Source organism: Centruroides sculpturatus, unplaced genomic scaffold, assembly GCF_000671375.1.
Source record: "Centruroides sculpturatus isolate CEXI.00-Female unplaced genomic scaffold, Cexi_2.0 scaffold468, whole genome shotgun sequence".
In the NCBI taxonomy this organism is placed as follows: Eukaryota; Metazoa; Arthropoda; class Arachnida; order Scorpiones; family Buthidae; genus Centruroides; species Centruroides sculpturatus.
Genome location: NW_019384707.1, coordinates 465,010 through 485,259, shown reverse-complemented (window position 1 = coordinate 485,259; position 20,250 = coordinate 465,010). Strand labels below are relative to the sequence as shown.

The 20,250-nt window shown below is 24.1% G+C and overlaps 1 protein-coding gene across 1 annotated transcript in view; it reads left to right on the top strand.

The window, feature by feature from the left end:
* Positions 1–661: 661 nt before the first annotated feature.
* Positions 662–20,250, top strand: part of LOC111627695 — a 170,783-nt gene continuing 151,194 nt past the window's right edge. The window contains exon 1 of the mRNA XM_023371312.1: positions 662–939. Coding sequence (XP_023227080.1) covers positions 858–939 — 82 coding nt within the window. The 5' untranslated portion in view covers positions 662–857. The remainder of the gene's footprint in view (positions 940–20,250) is intronic.

The window sequence follows — 20,250 nt, the reverse complement described above, 5'->3', positions numbered from 1 at the left end:
TTCAATATATTACTTTTATCATTATTAAGATTTATAGTTGCTTGCGTCAATTTTAAAACAATTAATTCAGCGGCATTTAGTTATCTTTTCTCTTTTTGCTTCCTGTTTTTGAATTGTTTGGACACAAGACATGGCTTTAATGAGAGGCAATTTACAAAGAACACTTAATGAATAATAAAACATGTTTTGTTTATTTATATGTATATCAGAAGATTTATAATGAGATGTTTAATTAGTGTATAGAAGGAATATATATATATATATATATATAAAGATGCGTACGCGTAGATGCTGTACGAACGTAACAACGTTCGTGTTAAAGAGAATGAATTCATAGTCTGAGTGAGAGAAGAGGAAAAAGAGGGAGGGAAGAAGGACCCTCCACATTCTCGGGTTTGTGTCGACAGCGCATAAAGGTCAATCTATCGACCGAAACCTACTGAGTAGCAAGCTGCTATGCTAACGGGGGTGTGTATATGTGCGTGCGCGTGTGTATCAACTCCGGGTAGTTCAGTCCGACTAAAGTGTATGCAAAGAATAATATATCGCTCTAGATATATATATATATATATATATATAAAATTAAATATATATAAAACTGTTTGTTAACGAGCATAACAAAGACTAACGAGACTTACTCTTACAATTTTAGGAGATAAAAATAACGGCTTCTGTTAACGACCGCTAGGTGTCAGTGTCGTTCTTCCTTAGCAACGGTTGATCGGCCATGTTGTTTGATGGTATAGCAACGGAATAGGTACGGTATTAATGAATGAACAGGTCGGAGGAAAATGCCAGTTTTAAGTCATTCGAATCGTACTCTGATGCAGAAATATGACATTATCAGGTGGTAGAAGATGCACTGGATGTATATAGCTGCTATATTTTTCTGTTATGGAACAACATTTCGTACCTTCGGACTGTCGAAGAAGAAGAGAGGTGAGCGAGTGTGAGATTTTTCCAATGTTTAAATTATTGTATTTAAGTAATTAGAATTTAAAAAGAAAGAAAAAAAAATTCTTTTTTAAACAGAGCGGAATTCTGACGTTGCCGAAAATCCGGACAATAAAACGTGGTCAGTCTAGCGTTGCATTTTAAACTGATTATTGTCCGAGTTCGGCTTCACTGCAAGTCAATTTTCGCGATTGGAATTTTAACAGTACAGCTTACAATTATTTAACATTTTTCATGCCGTACAGTGCATTTACAGTACACTTAAAAGTCTGAAGTAGGCTAAACACATACGTACGTATACGTATATTTAAATTTTTTTACAAAATATTTACGATTTTTACACGCTTAGTTCTGGTTAATTGCGGGAAAGCATGCAACGAAGGGGCATAATTACACATGAGTTATATATATGCAGTTTTATACTTCTGGTGAATTTATGTTATAGTAAATTAATCATTATGCTAAATTAACAAAATGTGTAACTTTTTCTTTTCGTATATTACTTTTTAAGCTGGATACGGGCATGTACTGTACAGTGCATTCGCAATATACAGTATTTAAAAGCCAGACATATACATACGTTTAATTTGTTTTTACAAAATATTCTACAATTTTTACACATAGTTCTGGTTAATTACAGGAAAGCATGCACACAGGGGCATAAATATATATATATATAGGGGCAGTGCAAAAGTAGGTATACACTTGAGAATCTGAGAAATACAAATGTTTGGTGTTCATTATTATTATTTTTATTATCTTTCATTAGTTCGTATTCCTCCTTATTTATTTGTGATTTAATTTGTATATAAAAAATAAATGTTTTTTGTTCCTATTTTCTTCCTGTATGCTTTTTTTCCATAATAACAATTGTATTCCTACTTTTGCACCCCCCTGCATATATACTAATGGTGAATTTATCTTATAATAAATTAAATATTAATACTAAACAAACAAAAAGACCTCTTTCTTTTTGTTTGTTATATTTTAAGCTGGATCTATGGACATGTACAGTGCATTTGCAATATATTTAAAAGCCAGAAGTGGTCTATATATACATACATACATTTAATTTATTTTTACATGGTTAATTGCAGGAAAGCATAATTAGGCAGTGTAGGGGCATAATTATGTATCAGTTGTATATATATACCAGAAGTATATATATATACTTCTGGTGAATTTATAATGAATAAAAAGTTACACTTTTTCTTTTTGTTTGTTATATTTGCAGCCAGATCTGTGATCGGAGAAATAAATGTCGGCCTATAAATATAAGATAGATTGTAATAAAAATCTGTTCTAAAATAAAACATTTAAGATTGATTAATATTTTTTAAAAAGTATGTAATTTTGGAATTTATTTTTAATATTATAATGATAGATGGACTTGAGTTTAGATTGGCTAAAATATCCTGTTTTAAAAATATGATCTTCTCAAACCCGGGTTTTATTTGCTTTCAAGATAGGGAAAGTGGGATATTTTGACAGCTGGATTATATTTTGGTTGTTTACTTGTATAAAAATTTATCAGAATATTATACTTCAAAGTCAATATTAATTAATACGTGTAAAAGTTATATGCTTACATATAATTTAAATAGACTATGTTAATGTAAAAGTAATTAGCATTACTGTTTTAGCTTTTATAAACATCAACTGTTATATTTAATTAAGTATTACAGTTATTAATTAATTTTTATATTTAATTTAAATTACAGTATATAGAAAATTTTATTATGAATTGTATTTTAAAATATATTTTTTAAAATTTAATTTGTCCTTAAAATTATTAAATTTTATTTTAATTACTCTAAAATGGATGGTTTTTAATTATTAAATCTTTTTTAATTTACTTTTTATTTCATTTCCAATGGTAGTATAAGGATTTTTAATTGTAAAGATTAAAAATAATTTTATCGTAAAGTATTTTTAGTATTTAAGTTATTATTATTATTGTTTAATTTTATAATTAGTATAAAATATCAAAAATTTTCTGTTATGTTCTTAGAAAAAATAATGAATTTTTAAAGAAATAAGTATATATTATAGATCANTATATTTAAATTTTTTTACAAAATATTTACGATTTTTACACGCTTAGTTCTGGTTAATTGCGGGAAAGCATGCAACGAAGGGGCATAATTACACATGAGTTATATATATGCAGTTTTATACTTCTGGTGAATTTATGTTATAGTAAATTAATCATTATGCTAAATTAACAAAATGTGTAACTTTTTCTTTTCGTATATTACTTTTTAAGCTGGATACGGGCATGTACTGTACAGTGCATTCGCAATATACAGTATTTAAAAGCCAGACATATACATACGTTTAATTTGTTTTTACAAAATATTCTACAATTTTTACACATAGTTCTGGTTAATTACAGGAAAGCATGCACACAGGGGCATAAATATATATATATATAGGGGCAGTGCAAAAGTAGGTATACACTTGAGAATCTGAGAAATACAAATGTTTGGTGTTCATTATTATTATTTTTATTATCTTTCATTAGTTCGTATTCCTCCTTATTTATTTGTGATTTAATTTGTATATAAAAAATAAATGTTTTTTGTTCCTATTTTCTTCCTGTATGCTTTTTTTCCATAATAACAATTGTATTCCTACTTTTGCACCCCCCTGCATATATACTAATGGTGAATTTATCTTATAATAAATTAAATATTAATACTAAACAAACAAAAAGACCTCTTTCTTTTTGTTTGTTATATTTTAAGCTGGATCTATGGACATGTACAGTGCATTTGCAATATATTTAAAAGCCAGAAGTGGTCTATATATACATACATACATTTAATTTATTTTTACATGGTTAATTGCAGGAAAGCATAATTAGGCAGTGTAGGGGCATAATTATGTATCAGTTGTATATATATACCAGAAGTATATATATATACTTCTGGTGAATTTATAATGAATAAAAAGTTACACTTTTTCTTTTTGTTTGTTATATTTGCAGCCAGATCTGTGATCGGAGAAATAAATGTCGGCCTATAAATATAAGATAGATTGTAATAAAAATCTGTTCTAAAATAAAACATTTAAGATTGATTAATATTTTTTAAAAAGTATGTAATTTTGGAATTTATTTTTAATATTATAATGATAGATGGACTTGAGTTTAGATTGGCTAAAATATCCTGTTTTAAAAATATGATCTTCTCAAACCCGGGTTTTATTTGCTTTCAAGATAGGGAAAGTGGGATATTTTGACAGCTGGATTATATTTTGGTTGTTTACTTGTATAAAAATTTATCAGAATATTATACTTCAAAGTCAATATTAATTAATACGTGTAAAAGTTATATGCTTACATATAATTTAAATAGACTATGTTAATGTAAAAGTAATTAGCATTACTGTTTTAGCTTTTATAAACATCAACTGTTATATTTAATTAAGTATTACAGTTATTAATTAATTTTTATATTTAATTTAAATTACAGTATATAGAAAATTTTATTATGAATTGTATTTTAAAATATATTTTTTAAAATTTAATTTGTCCTTAAAATTATTAAATTTTATTTTAATTACTCTAAAATGGATGGTTTTTAATTATTAAATCTTTTTTAATTTACTTTTTATTTCATTTCCAATGGTAGTATAAGGATTTTTAATTGTAAAGATTAAAAATAATTTTATCGTAAAGTATTTTTAGTATTTAAGTTATTATTATTATTGTTTAATTTTATAATTAGTATAAAATATCAAAAATTTTCTGTTATGTTCTTAGAAAAAATAATGAATTTTTAAAGAAATAAGTATATATTATAGATCAACATGTGGTGCATGAATTGATTATGCATTTCTAAACATGTTTAATTATTTATTATAATATTAATAAATATAAATAGTATTTCATTAAATTTTAAATTTAAAAGTAGTAAATATGTTGTTATTATGTTAGTTTGTCCTGCTTCATCCAATTTTTCAGAATTGGATGAAGCAGGACAAACTTATTTTGTTAAATGTTCTTATATTTTTATTTTTCTTAATTGAAGTCTATTAAAAAGTTTATATTGATGTACAGATTATGTATATTTTGTTATGTCCAAATTTCTAATTTAAAGTTAGTTTTAAAACATTAATCATTAAATATAATTTTATTTTTAAAATTTAAAATATTTTATTTATTAAGAATTGAAAGGTTAAATGAGTTGCATTATATAAGTTAAATACACATGGAAAATATGTAGCATTGTTGAAGCAGTTGAAAGGAAAACAAAGTTCATTTTTAGAATAGAAAAAAATATTAGAAGAATGATTATTGTGCTGTTGAAAAGACATGAGAAAGTGAATCTTGAATATTGCACTACACTGAAGTAAATCATAGACTCTGAAAACGAAAAAAAGGGTGAAGATTGGAAATACTTGAAACATATTGGTGGAGAAAACTATGCAAAATGAAAAGTACTAAAAGAAAATCTTTGAAGAAGTTTCAGTATTATAAAAGAGAAACTTCTGTTTGTGATAAAATAGCCATAGGTTGATAGCAAGAGATGTAAGGAAAGAGATCAAAGAATTTAGAATATATTTTTGTAATAAACGAAATATAAAATTTATTTCTTATTGATTAAACTGAAGTTTTAAAATATTGATCTATAAAATGTACTTTTAAATTATGATATAATATTGAAATCATATATGTATTTTATTCAGAATTGTCTAGTCTGAATTTTTGTAGTAGTAATAAAAGTAAAACCTATTATTAGAATCAATAGTAAACTGTCAGCTTAACATTACTGAGCAACAACTTACTACATAAAAAAAAAAGTAGTTTTAAAATTAATTATTTGAAACATGATACTTGAAATTAAATTTTTAATAATAACTTTTTTTGTTGTAAATGTATGAAAGTTATGACACAATATTTAGTTTTTTCTCAAATATTATAATATAATTCAGCATTTGTGATTTAATTTGTATATAAAAAATAAATGTTTTTTGTTCCTATTTTCTTCCTGTATGCTTTTTTTCCATAATAACAATTGTATTCCTACTTTTGCACCCCCCTGCATATATACTAATGGTGAATTTATCTTATAATAAATTAAATATTAATACTAAACAAACAAAAAGACCTCTTTCTTTTTGTTTGTTATATTTTAAGCTGGATCTATGGACATGTACAGTGCATTTGCAATATATTTAAAAGCCAGAAGTGGTCTATATATACATACATACATTTAATTTATTTTTACATGGTTAATTGCAGGAAAGCATAATTAGGCAGTGTAGGGGCATAATTATGTATCAGTTGTATATATATACCAGAAGTATATATATATACTTCTGGTGAATTTATAATGAATAAAAAGTTACACTTTTTCTTTTTGTTTGTTATATTTGCAGCCAGATCTGTGATCGGAGAAATAAATGTCGGCCTATAAATATAAGATAGATTGTAATAAAAATCTGTTCTAAAATAAAACATTTAAGATTGATTAATATTTTTTAAAAAGTATGTAATTTTGGAATTTATTTTTAATATTATAATGATAGATGGACTTGAGTTTAGATTGGCTAAAATATCCTGTTTTAAAAATATGATCTTCTCAAACCCGGGTTTTATTTGCTTTCAAGATAGGGAAAGTGGGATATTTTGACAGCTGGATTATATTTTGGTTGTTTACTTGTATAAAAATTTATCAGAATATTATACTTCAAAGTCAATATTAATTAATACGTGTAAAAGTTATATGCTTACATATAATTTAAATAGACTATGTTAATGTAAAAGTAATTAGCATTACTGTTTTAGCTTTTATAAACATCAACTGTTATATTTAATTAAGTATTACAGTTATTAATTAATTTTTATATTTAATTTAAATTACAGTATATAGAAAATTTTATTATGAATTGTATTTTAAAATATATTTTTTAAAATTTAATTTGTCCTTAAAATTATTAAATTTTATTTTAATTACTCTAAAATGGATGGTTTTTAATTATTAAATCTTTTTTAATTTACTTTTTATTTCATTTCCAATGGTAGTATAAGGATTTTTAATTGTAAAGATTAAAAATAATTTTATCGTAAAGTATTTTTAGTATTTAAGTTATTATTATTATTGTTTAATTTTATAATTAGTATAAAATATCAAAAATTTTCTGTTATGTTCTTAGAAAAAATAATGAATTTTTAAAGAAATAAGTATATATTATAGATCAACATGTGGTGCATGAATTGATTATGCATTTCTAAACATGTTTAATTATTTATTATAATATTAATAAATATAAATAGTATTTCATTAAATTTTAAATTTAAAAGTAGTAAATATGTTGTTATTATGTTAGTTTGTTAATTGTCCTGCTTCATCCAATTTTTCAGAATTGGATGAAGCAGGACAAACTTATTTTGTTAAATGTTCTTATATTTTTATTTTTCTTAATTGAAGTCTATTAAAAAGTTTATATTGATGTACAGATTATGTATATTTTGTTATGTCCAAATTTCTAATTTAAAGTTAGTTTTAAAACATTAATCATTAAATATAATTTTATTTTTAAAATTTAAAATATTTTATTTATTAAGAATTGAAAGGTTAAATGAGTTGCATTATATAAGTTAAATACACATGGAAAATATGTAGCATTGTTGAAGCAGTTGAAAGGAAAACANTATGAATTTTAAAAAAATTTAATGTATATAATTCTATAAAAATGCCAATTCCTTGCAAATTTATAAAATTTGAAATATGTATAAATATTTATAAATTTATAAAACTTGAAAATGTATAAATTCTTTACAGAACAAGTAAAACATTTCTGAATGCATAGAGACAAACAAGAATGACTGCCCATGAGTGAAAGTAATCATTCTTGAAGACATAATACAGTGGAAACCATATGAACAAGTAAAAAAAGGAGCATTATACTGAATGAGCTTAATTAAACTTCACAAGCAGTATATTTACAAATGGGGTGAGATCCTGGGTGTTTAAAACCAATAACTAAACTTAAATAATCTTGGGCATTAATTAAGCTAATTGATCATAATAGGAAGCATATGTAAAACTATTCTAATAACCTGGAGCTCATGTCTAATCATTTCCTAATGATTAATGGACTATTCCAGTTGGCTTGGACTTCTTTAAACAGTTTGTTAAAAAACCATTGTGTTAAAACTATTCCTTACTATGTATCTCTATAAATGGAATTCTAATGTTCAACTATGCATTGTCTTAAAGTTCTACAGGTGAAACTAACATAATAGAAATTATTGCTCTCCTTGGTGAGTCAGACAGTATAAATGCCCAGTAAATCTTTCTTTTTCCATTTTTCTTTGTCTGATTATAGAAGTTGTATGATTGTGCTAAGCCATTAAATGCATAAGGTAATGTTAGCTCTAGTGTATAGTGCAAGTATAGCTGCTTTAACTTTACCACATATCTATGGTAATTGGTATTTTGATCTGCTGGAAAACTTATAGATTCTATAATATATTTGGTTGCTCTTAAGATGTCTTAATGAGCCCTCTAATTATAGAAATAGAGAAGTCATGGAAAAGAGATACCTGTGTGATGTAAGCAAATTTTTGCTGCCTATACACATGAAGAGGATTATGTTATGGCTCTTCTTGTAAAGGGACGGAAGGCTGCTAACTTGTGTGCCATAGTGTCGTGGAGGTGCCAGTGTATATACGAATATAGGTTGGTAGATTTCCTTTGAATTTGGTTAGTGCAATAGTGGTTATTTGTGACAAAAATACTCACAGCAAGGAAATTGACAATGGAAATTGATATATAAAAAGTTTTTATGATACTTAAAATGTATTTAAGTATACATTAACTAGTATATTAGTAGTTAATGGAATTTTCATTACATCACATCACATATATCACGTATCATTATTACACATATGTTTAATGTGTATGATGCTACTTTAAAATTTAATTAATTACAATATGTATTTATTTGTTTATATCCTGACCTAACATTTCTAAGTCTGTCTATCATTTATTTATCGTTCATTTTATATGACAGCTTTTATAAGTACACTCAGTGAATTAAACACAAAAAGAGTGATTAAGTGTAAATATATTTTAAAATTACCTTTATTAATGCATTATTATTTTAAAATTTGATTTAGGAAATTGGTTTTACTTTTAAAAGTTTAAAGCAGTCAGAAAAAGTATGTTTTTTTTTATTCATAAATAAATTATTTAATAAATGTTATGTAATAAAAAACATATTTTTAATGCTATATGATTTGCTGCAAATTAAAATATAGATTTATATTATTGTTCTCCATAATAATGTTTGCTGTACAATTCAAGACTGATAGCCAAATAACTCAGATATTAAAATTTTTTAAACCTTATTAAATTTTTATTAACTTGAATATGTTCTTCTAAAAATAAAGTGAAATTATGAGCATTGTTTTTTGTTTTAAACAAAAATTATCATCATATATTGTTAAATTTCTAAGATTTTCTAGACATGCCAAGAAATGTTAAATATAATAATAATATATCAGAATTATACATAAAAATTCAATAAATGTTATAATGAATATTTGAATTTTTGTATTTGTGACTTCTGAGCTTTTATCTAAATTCATGTATATTTGTTTTTTGTTAATAGAAATATAGGTGATCAGAGGAAACTTTTAGTTAGCCTACAGGTAACTGTTAATTTATGTGAAGGTTAGGTTATTTGGAAATCTTGCAAATATCAAATAACAAGGCCTGTGAGAAAGTTGAAGTAGATTTCTGTAGGTCAAACTGAAGTGGCTGAGCTGAAGTGTGTTGCTTTCTTGAGAATATTTAAACTTTTGCTGATTCAATAAGAAAATAGCATATTATGGATAAAATAAACATTGATTGTTTAATTATATTTTACGACTATTGTGGAGGAGTTATAACAGCTTGGAAAACCTGAGTTAATGTTAATTGATGGGGTGTTTTATTCGTGTTTTTAAAACTTCAAAATAGCCTGGTTCCTGTATGCTGACTTCAGCATACAGGAATACAGGAGCCATGCTGCTTCCAAAGCTTGTCTAAACTTGGTACTGTGCTCAGAAATAGGGTTTGATTCTTTGCAACTCCTTGCACAAGCTATCAATAATGCTGTATATTTTTTCAAGCTTAGAAGTTGTCATTAGTAGCTTTAGCCTTTATTCCTCTCTATTTTATTCATTATCTCCCTCTTTACTTGCCTGGAAATTTTCTGTAACTTTATGTCTAGTTTTTCATCTGTGGATTATGCAGCTATCTGATATGGTAATTTTCAGCTTGTTATATACAGTGGCTTCAGTTTGGTAGAAAAGCAGTTATTATACATTGTTTAGTTAGGTTATGTCAAAATATATAAAAATTGGAGACAACAGAGAATACAATTTTTAACAAGTACTGTACTATAATTGAAATAATGTGACTTCCAGTTTACATTGCAAGTTCATATATAGTTAATCAGAGTCTCCTTCCCCTAATCTTTCTGTATATGTCTCGCCTTTTATCTATCTAACTCCATTTACAAGATTAAGGAAGGATAGACAGATAGACAGCAGTGGAAATTCACAGGTTTACAATTTTTTCAAATTGCAGCCCAATATATGTGTTTTCCTCGGTAGCTTAAATGCTTTTTTAAAAAACCCTATGAAATAAAAAAAATGTTGTAATTACATGAAGTCATTCTGAATAACTTCTAATCATAAAACTATAAATCTTAAAACTATAAAATTCATTAACTAATTGAACGTTAATTATAGATAAAATCTATAATCAATTTTCACATAGTTAATGAATTGAATATTATCATTTTGATAGTAGTATGAAGTCTTATTTACATATATCTGATTCATCAATTTTACATAGGAATAAAATTTTAGTAGACAGCTTGTATAATTTTTTTAAACTACAATACTTGTATTTCATGTTATTTCTTTCAATTTAGGTTTAATTTACCATATATTTCTTGAATTTTTTAAATAATTAAGTCTAATTATTAAAAAATTAATTATAACATAATTGTAATGATAATTCTATTTCCATTTATTAGTTAGGAAAAGAAAAATGTTACGTCACAATATTTTTTTAATGTTTGATTTGAAATTTTTAAAAAGATACTAAATTTAAAATAAATATAAATCATCAAAATCTTTCTTCTCGTTTTGTCAGAATAGTTTTATATCAAAAAGAAAAATGATCCAAAGAAAGCATTTACAATGAAGTTGTTTTTATCTGTTTTAAAATGCAAGCTATGAATTTCAAGGTTTTGATTTCATAACTGTCTAAACATTACATGAAAATATTAAAATATAATTTCTCTCTTTAAGGCATTTATTTAATTAAAATTTTTTCATTGATACCTTTTCAAATTTTATTTTTTACAGTTACGAAATTTATTGAGGTGGATCATTAGTAAATGCTCTTCTATGCAACTTACAGAATTGTGTTCATTCTCAAAATTTTATCAATCAATTTTGATTAAATTTTTCCATTTTCCATTAATTGTGATGATGAATCCAAAAATGTAATAAAAAATAGGATCCATGACTTTGTTTTTGAGTTACAGTGAGGTCAAAGTGAGAATGTTCATACTCCCTGATGTGATTGAATGCAGTTAATAAAATTTAAGGGTTAAAAAGGGCATTGTGCATATTTAATGGAAAATGGGCTCCAAAACAAACAAAACACAAGCACAAAGCAATCAATACCAAGTGAATGTAAGGACTGCCTGTCTGTGTCCAGCAAGTGTAAGGATTGTCTCTTCTGTGCCCATAAGGTGCAAGGATTATTCCTTCTCTGTGGCTGGCAAGTTTAAGGATTGCTTTCTTATGTGGTCAGCAACCATTTACTTCTGATCACTCACACACCACATACAAACAAACACTTTCTTTTTCATTCACACAAACATCCATACATGCATGCATTCCTTACATATCCATTCAAACATGTGTCAGTACTCAGATTAGATGGAGCAAAAGATAATTTATATGTACTAATGCTAATTTAAAAAGTTTTAAGTATGAAAATGTAATGCTCTGCTTCAATTCTATTGTGATACAACAAAGTTGTGTGGTGTTTGTAGTTTAAATAATATTATAAAGTTAAAATAATAGTGATGGTTATTTTTTTCTTTTTTGTACTTCAATAAAATAAAATTATAAATTATTTTAAGTATTGTTAGTAGAATACAGTTTTAACTCATTGTATTTTTAACAATAAACTGTGTTTATTGTTTATATATATTTTTACATATAGGAGTGAAAATCTCTTGTCCTTGGACATTATTTTTTTATATTAATATATCACAAATTGTTTTATTAACATTTAACATTAAATTTAACTTGTATTGATTTGAATTGCTGATAATAATAGCATTATTATTATTTTTTTTTATTTTTTTTTTGAAAAGTTTTAGGGAAAATGAATAAAACTGAAATAATTAATTTCCATGTCAGCTTATTTAACTATATTGAAATAAAAATATTTTAAAATACAATTAATTATATTGTATAAGATACTTTTTTTTTATTTCGAAAATTGAATAAATATAAATGTATGAATATAAAATGAAATTACTGTTTTGTATTATTAATTAATTTCTCTTTAGTAATTATGCTTTCACTTATATAATCTGTATCAAAGGTAGTTGTTATTAAGGTAAATTAATTAAAAACAGAATGTAGGCTAGTAATTTCATTGTCAAATTTAAAAAGTTTCCAATAAATTGAGGATTATTATTTGACATTTAAGTTACATTTCTGTAAATTTTTAGAGAGGAAATTTGAAATGTAAAAGTGATTAGTATATTTTTAGTTTTTACTGATCATTAGAATTTATTTTTATATTTTATTATACAAAAAGAAAAGTTGAATATATAAAAATTAGAGTATCATTATTTTTTTATGAATTAGTAAACAAGTAAATTATATTAATATATATGTTTTTTTCTTTTAGATGATTTATGACTTAAAAATTAATTATTGTAATGAAAATAAAAAATATGACGATTAAAACTTTTATATGCTTTTTACCATTATTAAATTATGATATATAATTGTTGTTAACAGTTTATTTTTTATTTATTCAGTTTCTTAGAATGTTACTTCTAATAAACATATATAAATAAGTTTTATGTAAATTTTAAAGTCAAATGATGTTTTGTCTTTTATAGTTTTAAGTAAAAAAAAAATGTTTGAGAACTCTCATTTGAAAATGATGATTTTTCTGAATTAAAGATTTGCTTAAATGACTTTTGTAATAATAATGAATATTCATAAGTAATACATCTGCAGTGCGGTGATTTAAATTTAAAAGATTAAGGATTAATATATATTAAAATTTTATTGTTATACTTTGTTAAATAAAATGAAACAACGATGTAACTTTAATGAATAGAGAAAAAATAAAAGTGAAATGTTTTCTCATTAGTCAGTTTATTTTTACAAAATTTTCTGTTAGAACAAGCAATGTAAAAAAGTTTTATGTGAATTGACAAGTAGTTTGACACTAATTTGTAATTTTTTTATATTTGACAAATCTAAATAGTTTATATGAATTACATTTATTTTGAAATATATTTAAACATAATATTTTGATATTTAATACAAAATATAATACAAAAGCTAGTATTAATGTTATTGCAGGGATTTCTTCTTAAAGTATTAAGTCAAAATTAAATGAAATGTTAGTGAAACAGAAAGAATCCAATTACTTTATTGGAGTCTCAGTTTTAAAATTGGAATCAATAGAAATATGGACATAATGTACCATTTTCAAACATAAGTGTCCTTTTTCAGAGATTATTCAATAAGTAGTGAATTTTAAAAAACATGAAATTGGTTAATTGATGATACATTAAATTTTTAAAATATTTTCATCTATTATATGTTTGTTCAAACTTACTTTATAAAACTTAATAATTTGAATATAGCTTACTATAAACTCTTAATAACCTATGATTAACAATGTAATAATTAATTGATACTAATAATAAGTTTTGTGTATTAAAAAAAATTTGTTCTAGAATTTAACTTTCTAAAGTAAAATTTTTACCATAATAAAACAATTTTTTCACTGTTATACATACTAGCACGTTACTTAAGTAATTGGAGATGAGAAATATTTGTGATTATCACAAATATGGATAATTAAGCATAGAATAATATATTCTATCCATATTATGGTATAGAATAACTTTATTATTAGCCTATTCTGTATTGTATATGTTGGATTTTAACTCTCATTTGCTTCATTTTTATTAAAAACCTTTAACTCAAAAAACTCTGTTTACTATTGGATGCAACTTAACATTTTTTTTTGTTGAGAGAGAGGCTTTTATAAAAATAAAAGATCATCAAAAGTTTTGCTGAAACAGGATATTTTTAAAAGAAAATGAATATAATTGATTTTATAATATAATTTAGCTTTCATGATTATGTTAAAAATTAAAAATATTTTGAGAATTTTTGTAATATTTTTTATTTTCTTTTTTAATGCATTATTTTGATTTTACTTTCATATATACAATTTAAAATTTTTTTCATTTACAAAATTATGAATATTACATCAAATATAAAATATTTCATTTATAACATAATCAGATTTATATAATAAAATAAATGAGGGTTTTTAAATCTAACCTAATATATTTGAAGAATGTAAAAAAACATAGCTGAAATTTAAATTATTTTCGTTTACTAATTTATTTAATAATGATCAAGTAGATAATCTAATGTAACAGTAAAAAGTTAATTCATTTTTTTTTTTTTTTGAAAAATGTTAATAAGATAGAAATATTATGTTTACACGAGCTTATGTATGATATTAAATGTCATAGTAAAATTAATATAAATATTTATTGTATAAATTTAGAAGATTAATAATTTAAAATTTACATAATGCCTGAACTAATTAATAAATTTTCAGTTTTTATATTTTATTTTTACTTCTAAAGAAAAAAAAACAAAGTTGAGTCACAGGAAGTATGTGTATAGCTTTCTTTTTCTTTTTCATTCCATATATCTTAGTAATCTTTTCATTATAATTTAATTATTAATAAGATTTTAGAAAAAAAATTTATAGGTATTTTCAATCTATTTAATTATATTACATTTGTTTAAATTAAAGCCAATATTAAAAATATTTTAATGAGAAAGTATTATTTTTGAAGATATTCATTATAAAAATTTGATAAAAAATTTTTGTTTTAAGTCATTTAACTTGAAAAATTTTTAAATTTGGAAAACAGTTTGGAATATATATATATATAACATAAATCAAATNATTAACTTCATTTACATTTTAGATATAGTTTCGCTGTTGGATTGCTTATCTGCATGCATGTTGGATTTATTTACTGATATGTAAATCTCTAAGTTATTAAAACATTGATCAAATAAAAAAAATATATATATATTTTTTTTATTTGATTTGTATATAATTTTCTTAATCATTTTGTTATACAATATAATAATTTTATTAAATTTAAAATGTAAATTTTGAATAAGTATTAATAACAACATAATACATACTTTGTTTGGCTATCTGTGAGAAATTTTTTCTTTTTCAGTTTTTTTATATATATCATATCACTAAAATTAAATAAGACAGAAACGTGTAAGAAGATTTACAGATAATGATAATTAATGGCTTATAAAGATCATGATTGTAAAAATAGATTTAAATCTCTCTGCCTTCTTAATTAACATTTAGAAGTTGAAAATCTTATTACAAGTAGTAATGAAAAAATACTTTTTTGTAGATAAGATTAATCAGTACAAAATCAGTTTAATTATAGAGAAAAATATGTAACAGTTTTTAATTTATAGGTGTACTAACTACAAGAAATTAAATAGTTTAGAAATAGAGAACATGTTATGAAAATTACAAATTGTTTTTATTAAAAATTATAGAAACAGTACATGGTTGTACACAGTGTATATATATATTAAAATGAATATTAAATCTAACTGAAGAATAGTATTAAAATTATCTTTAATTGAAAAGAAAAAATTATTTAAAAAATATTTAATAATTGTATAATATTTCAAACAAAATCTTCTACTTTAAGCTGGAATTTTTACATTATATGTAAAAACACAGCTTTTCATACATTTCCAGCACTTCTTTACAGTTCTAAGGAACATTTTTGGCTTGATTTACAGGCCTTCTTCAGGTTAGATGCCATTCCAATTAGAAGGAGTTAGTTGTGTTCCAAAATGAAACAATTCAATTTTTTTTGAGGTTATTTAAATTTCTTATGTTGTAATTTTAGATTTATAATTTTAAATAAAATTATTTATTGAAAATATAAAAGAACCTATGCAAGTGATACTTTTAAATATGTTTTGAATTTTTTGATGTTGAGATTTGTTTTATTTCTGAATTTTCCAGGAAAAATTGTTTTAATTGTAAAACTTTATAAGTAACCTTTTAAAAAATATTCTTTATAATATATGGAATTTGTACCTGATTTAGTCTTTAGATAGCTTTAATATAACCCTCAGGCTTTGAGATGTTTATATATGTAAATATATGGAATTTTATACAAGTAATACATATATCATTTTATTTAGAATATATAAATAAAGATTAATAGTAAAATTGTATTTCATTTCACATGTTCTATTGCATTTGTTTCAAATTCAAAAACTAACTGTTCATAATAATAATTTTGAATTGTTCTAATTCATATATTGTATGTTTATATTATTCTAAGATTTTAAGTTGAAGATGGTCAGATTTTGGTCAAAAACATTTATTTTATTTAATAAAAAGTTGGCTTCCTAAAATTAGCAGAAATTTATTTATATGTAAATACAATTTAATAATTTTTGAACATTTTATTTACAAATATTATTATAGTAAAATTAAAGTATTTTAGAAAAACTTAAGCTGGAATTCAAATTTTTTTTTTGCTATATTGTATTACTTTTATTACGTATTTTAATTTTTAAATGAAAAATTTTTGTTCTTGTTTACTCAGTGAAAGTTTCTTTAAATTTTGCATCCTCCCAAAAAAAATTACTTTGTTGCATCAAGTTTCTAAAAAAAACGTATTTTTAATGAAGTTAGAAATTAATCAGATTATTGAAAAATATATCATTCAAATTTTTAAATTTGAAACTGATGATAATATTAGATCATTGCTATAAAAACTCGGAAGTGTTAACTGATTTATTCAGTCTGTTGTTGTTTTGACTTATTAATAGGATTACTACTTATCATAATCATTTTGGTCTTTGAAAAAGAGTAAGACACTTTGGTATATGAACTACTTTATATTAGTCTCATAGAAACAATAAAGACATTTATGTTGTCTATATCATATGAAGATGGTAATATTTGATAAGGACAAAGATTAGAAAGGGTCATTTATCTTTTGTGTTTATTTTGTAGATAATCCTTATTATAAATATACATGTTGTCTTCTTCAAAATGAACACAGTAAAAATATACAAATAATTGTTATAAAGAGTTTTATCATGATTTTGTCACCAAGTACATGTTTCAAATATTTCCAGTATTCTAGTTTACACAAAAATTTAATCTGTACAGTCGACCCGCCTATAACGCTGTTGATTATTCCATTTTATATGAATTCCATGTTGTACAAGTCACTTAGATTTTACAAATACTTGTGCCGGGCTGTGAATGGCTCATGTATTTGTAAAATCTAAGTGACTCGTACAACATGGAATTCATATAAAATGGAATAATCAACAGCATTATATGGGGGTCGACTGTAATTATAAAAAAAAAACATTTGCAATATTCTAAAAAGTAATTTAAGAAAAATATTTATATTTGAATGAAATGCATTTGATTAGGCTTCATTACAAAAATAGTTAGAGAAATTTTGAAGATTACTTTAACTTTGGACATTATTAGAGATATACCATTTCATAATTATTATTTTATGGTTTTAGAGCAATTTATTCTGTTAGATAGACAGTGAAAAGACATCTGAAAATTTTATTCTATGATGTGTTAACTACGATAGAGGGGAAAAGGATTGAGGATTAATGGATTAAAGTAATGCAATACAGGATAGATGATCTATTAAGAGGGAGTACTACCTGGGAGGATTTTCAATAGAAAACTGGTTTCTATTTAGGTGTTAGACATATGAAGAAAATTTGGAAAACTCTACATGACCAGCCCATGATCAGGCATCAATCCAACCTGTCACCAGTATTCAGTGACTTAACTGTGATAGAGAGAAAGAGAGAGAGAATGTACTCTGTCTTATGTTTATCTTACCTTTTTTGATTGTTAACTTATTGATTCTTGTATATCTTTTGTTGTATTAAATAAATGTTAAGTCATTTATGCATTTAATATTTTATTTTCTATATATACCATTCTTCGTATTACCATTCGTAAACCATCTGAATGTATGATTTGCAAAAATTTATTTGTTTAACAATCATTTCTGTATTTAGTTTTACAAAACAGAAAAATAAAATCACACACACAAAACACATAGTTTTGTTCCCTCTTTTTGATTTTTTTGAAATCAGGATCTTAAAACATCAAGATGTACTGTACTTTTTGTACAGTACATCTTGATGTTTTAAGATCCTGAAGGTCAAAATTTAACTGATTACAATAGTTTCCCATTGTTACTTTAACAACTGGGAAAGTAATGTAGCTAAATAAAACACAGTGAATGATACATGTTTCCAAATAACTTGAATAAATCATTTGCTGATATTTTTTGGTTTCTTAAAATAGAAATCAGTTTTGTAAGTTTTCATATATATATATATAGTGAATCTGTGTCATTTTCAAAAAATTTGTGCTTTTAAACAGTGATAATGTTCTTTTTTGCTGGAAATGTTGCTACTGTTTCCAGAGTAAGATATCTAACAGCATCGTTGGCATATCTTGGTACATAATTTTCAGATATATTTGGCTTTAGATGCTATTGTTACTATTGATTCATCATATCTAGAATAAATATCTTCATTAGTTTTTTATGAAATTAATCTTTTACATGGTCATTTCATAATTAAAGTTTTTAGATTAGAAATACTCACTCTAAAAATCATTTAATGCGGTGATCTTTATTCTAATGCTTTCAATTATCTTAAACAATCTTCTTCAGAAAAAATAACATTCAAAAAAGAACATATGCCTATTGTTTTTTAGAATTTATTTGATGTATAGAATACATGGAATAAATTTTTGGAGTGAGTATTTGTATAATTACAGTTCATATAGTAGTAGTAAGTTTTAGATTGTAATCTGAAAAAGATCTTTTGGACTGAATTGAAAAACATAAAAGACAAATGGTTATGATGATTAATCTTTTGTTGTGCAATGTTAATTAAACAATATATAAACTTGCTTGATATGATCATTGATTAATTAAACACTTCAATCCAAAAGCCTTAAATTGTATTCCAGTGAGGTTCTAATTTGAAATAAAAATTTTTTGACTAATGTTTTCAATCTACAATTGGAGATTTTCTTCAGGTTTGTATATTTAAGGCTACATAAGGCTGTATATTTAAGGCTTTTGGATTGAAATGCTTATTACATCATTCCAGTCTACCAAGTGGTGTTTTAACTTGATTAATTGATTTATTGCAATATTTATTTTATGCCTCTAATATCCAACAATACTTTTTTTGCAATGGATTTCATATGTTTTAAATGAAAATTTTATATTTTAAATTTAAGTATTTTAATGAATCAGTTTATTTTTAAAAAAATTAATAAAAAGTCTTATGCATTGTTTATAACAAACTAGTTCTATTAACAATATTTGGTTATAGAGATTTGGGCTTGGTGATTGTTATATATATGGTTATACAGCTTGCATAAATTAGCAAAACAAAATTTTGTAAGAAATATTCTTGCTAGTATTTTGAATATCTTAATATCTACAAATATTAGAAAACTAGCAGGTGGGCCCGGCGTTGCTCGGGCAAAAGTAACGATAACTAAGAATTATTACGTTATCGTCAACCTTACCCGTTTTCACAGAATGCAAGAATTGGATCCCCTGTTTCCAGACTAATTAGAGAATTTTTAGATGGGTCTAAAAATATGTTCGATTTCCCACAAAAAGGAAAAAAACTGCATCTGCGTATTGCACGTCGCTTTCTCTTAACAATTCCATTGTTACTTAAAACTTTTATTGTTACTTAAAACTTCCATTGTTACTTAACACTTCTATTGTTACTTAGCACTTCCATTGTTACTTAACACTTCCATTGTTGATGGAAGTGTTAAGCCTTAATCCTGTCCCTCTCCCCCGTGGGGAGGAATTTCGAAAAATCCCTTCTTAGTGTGCGTT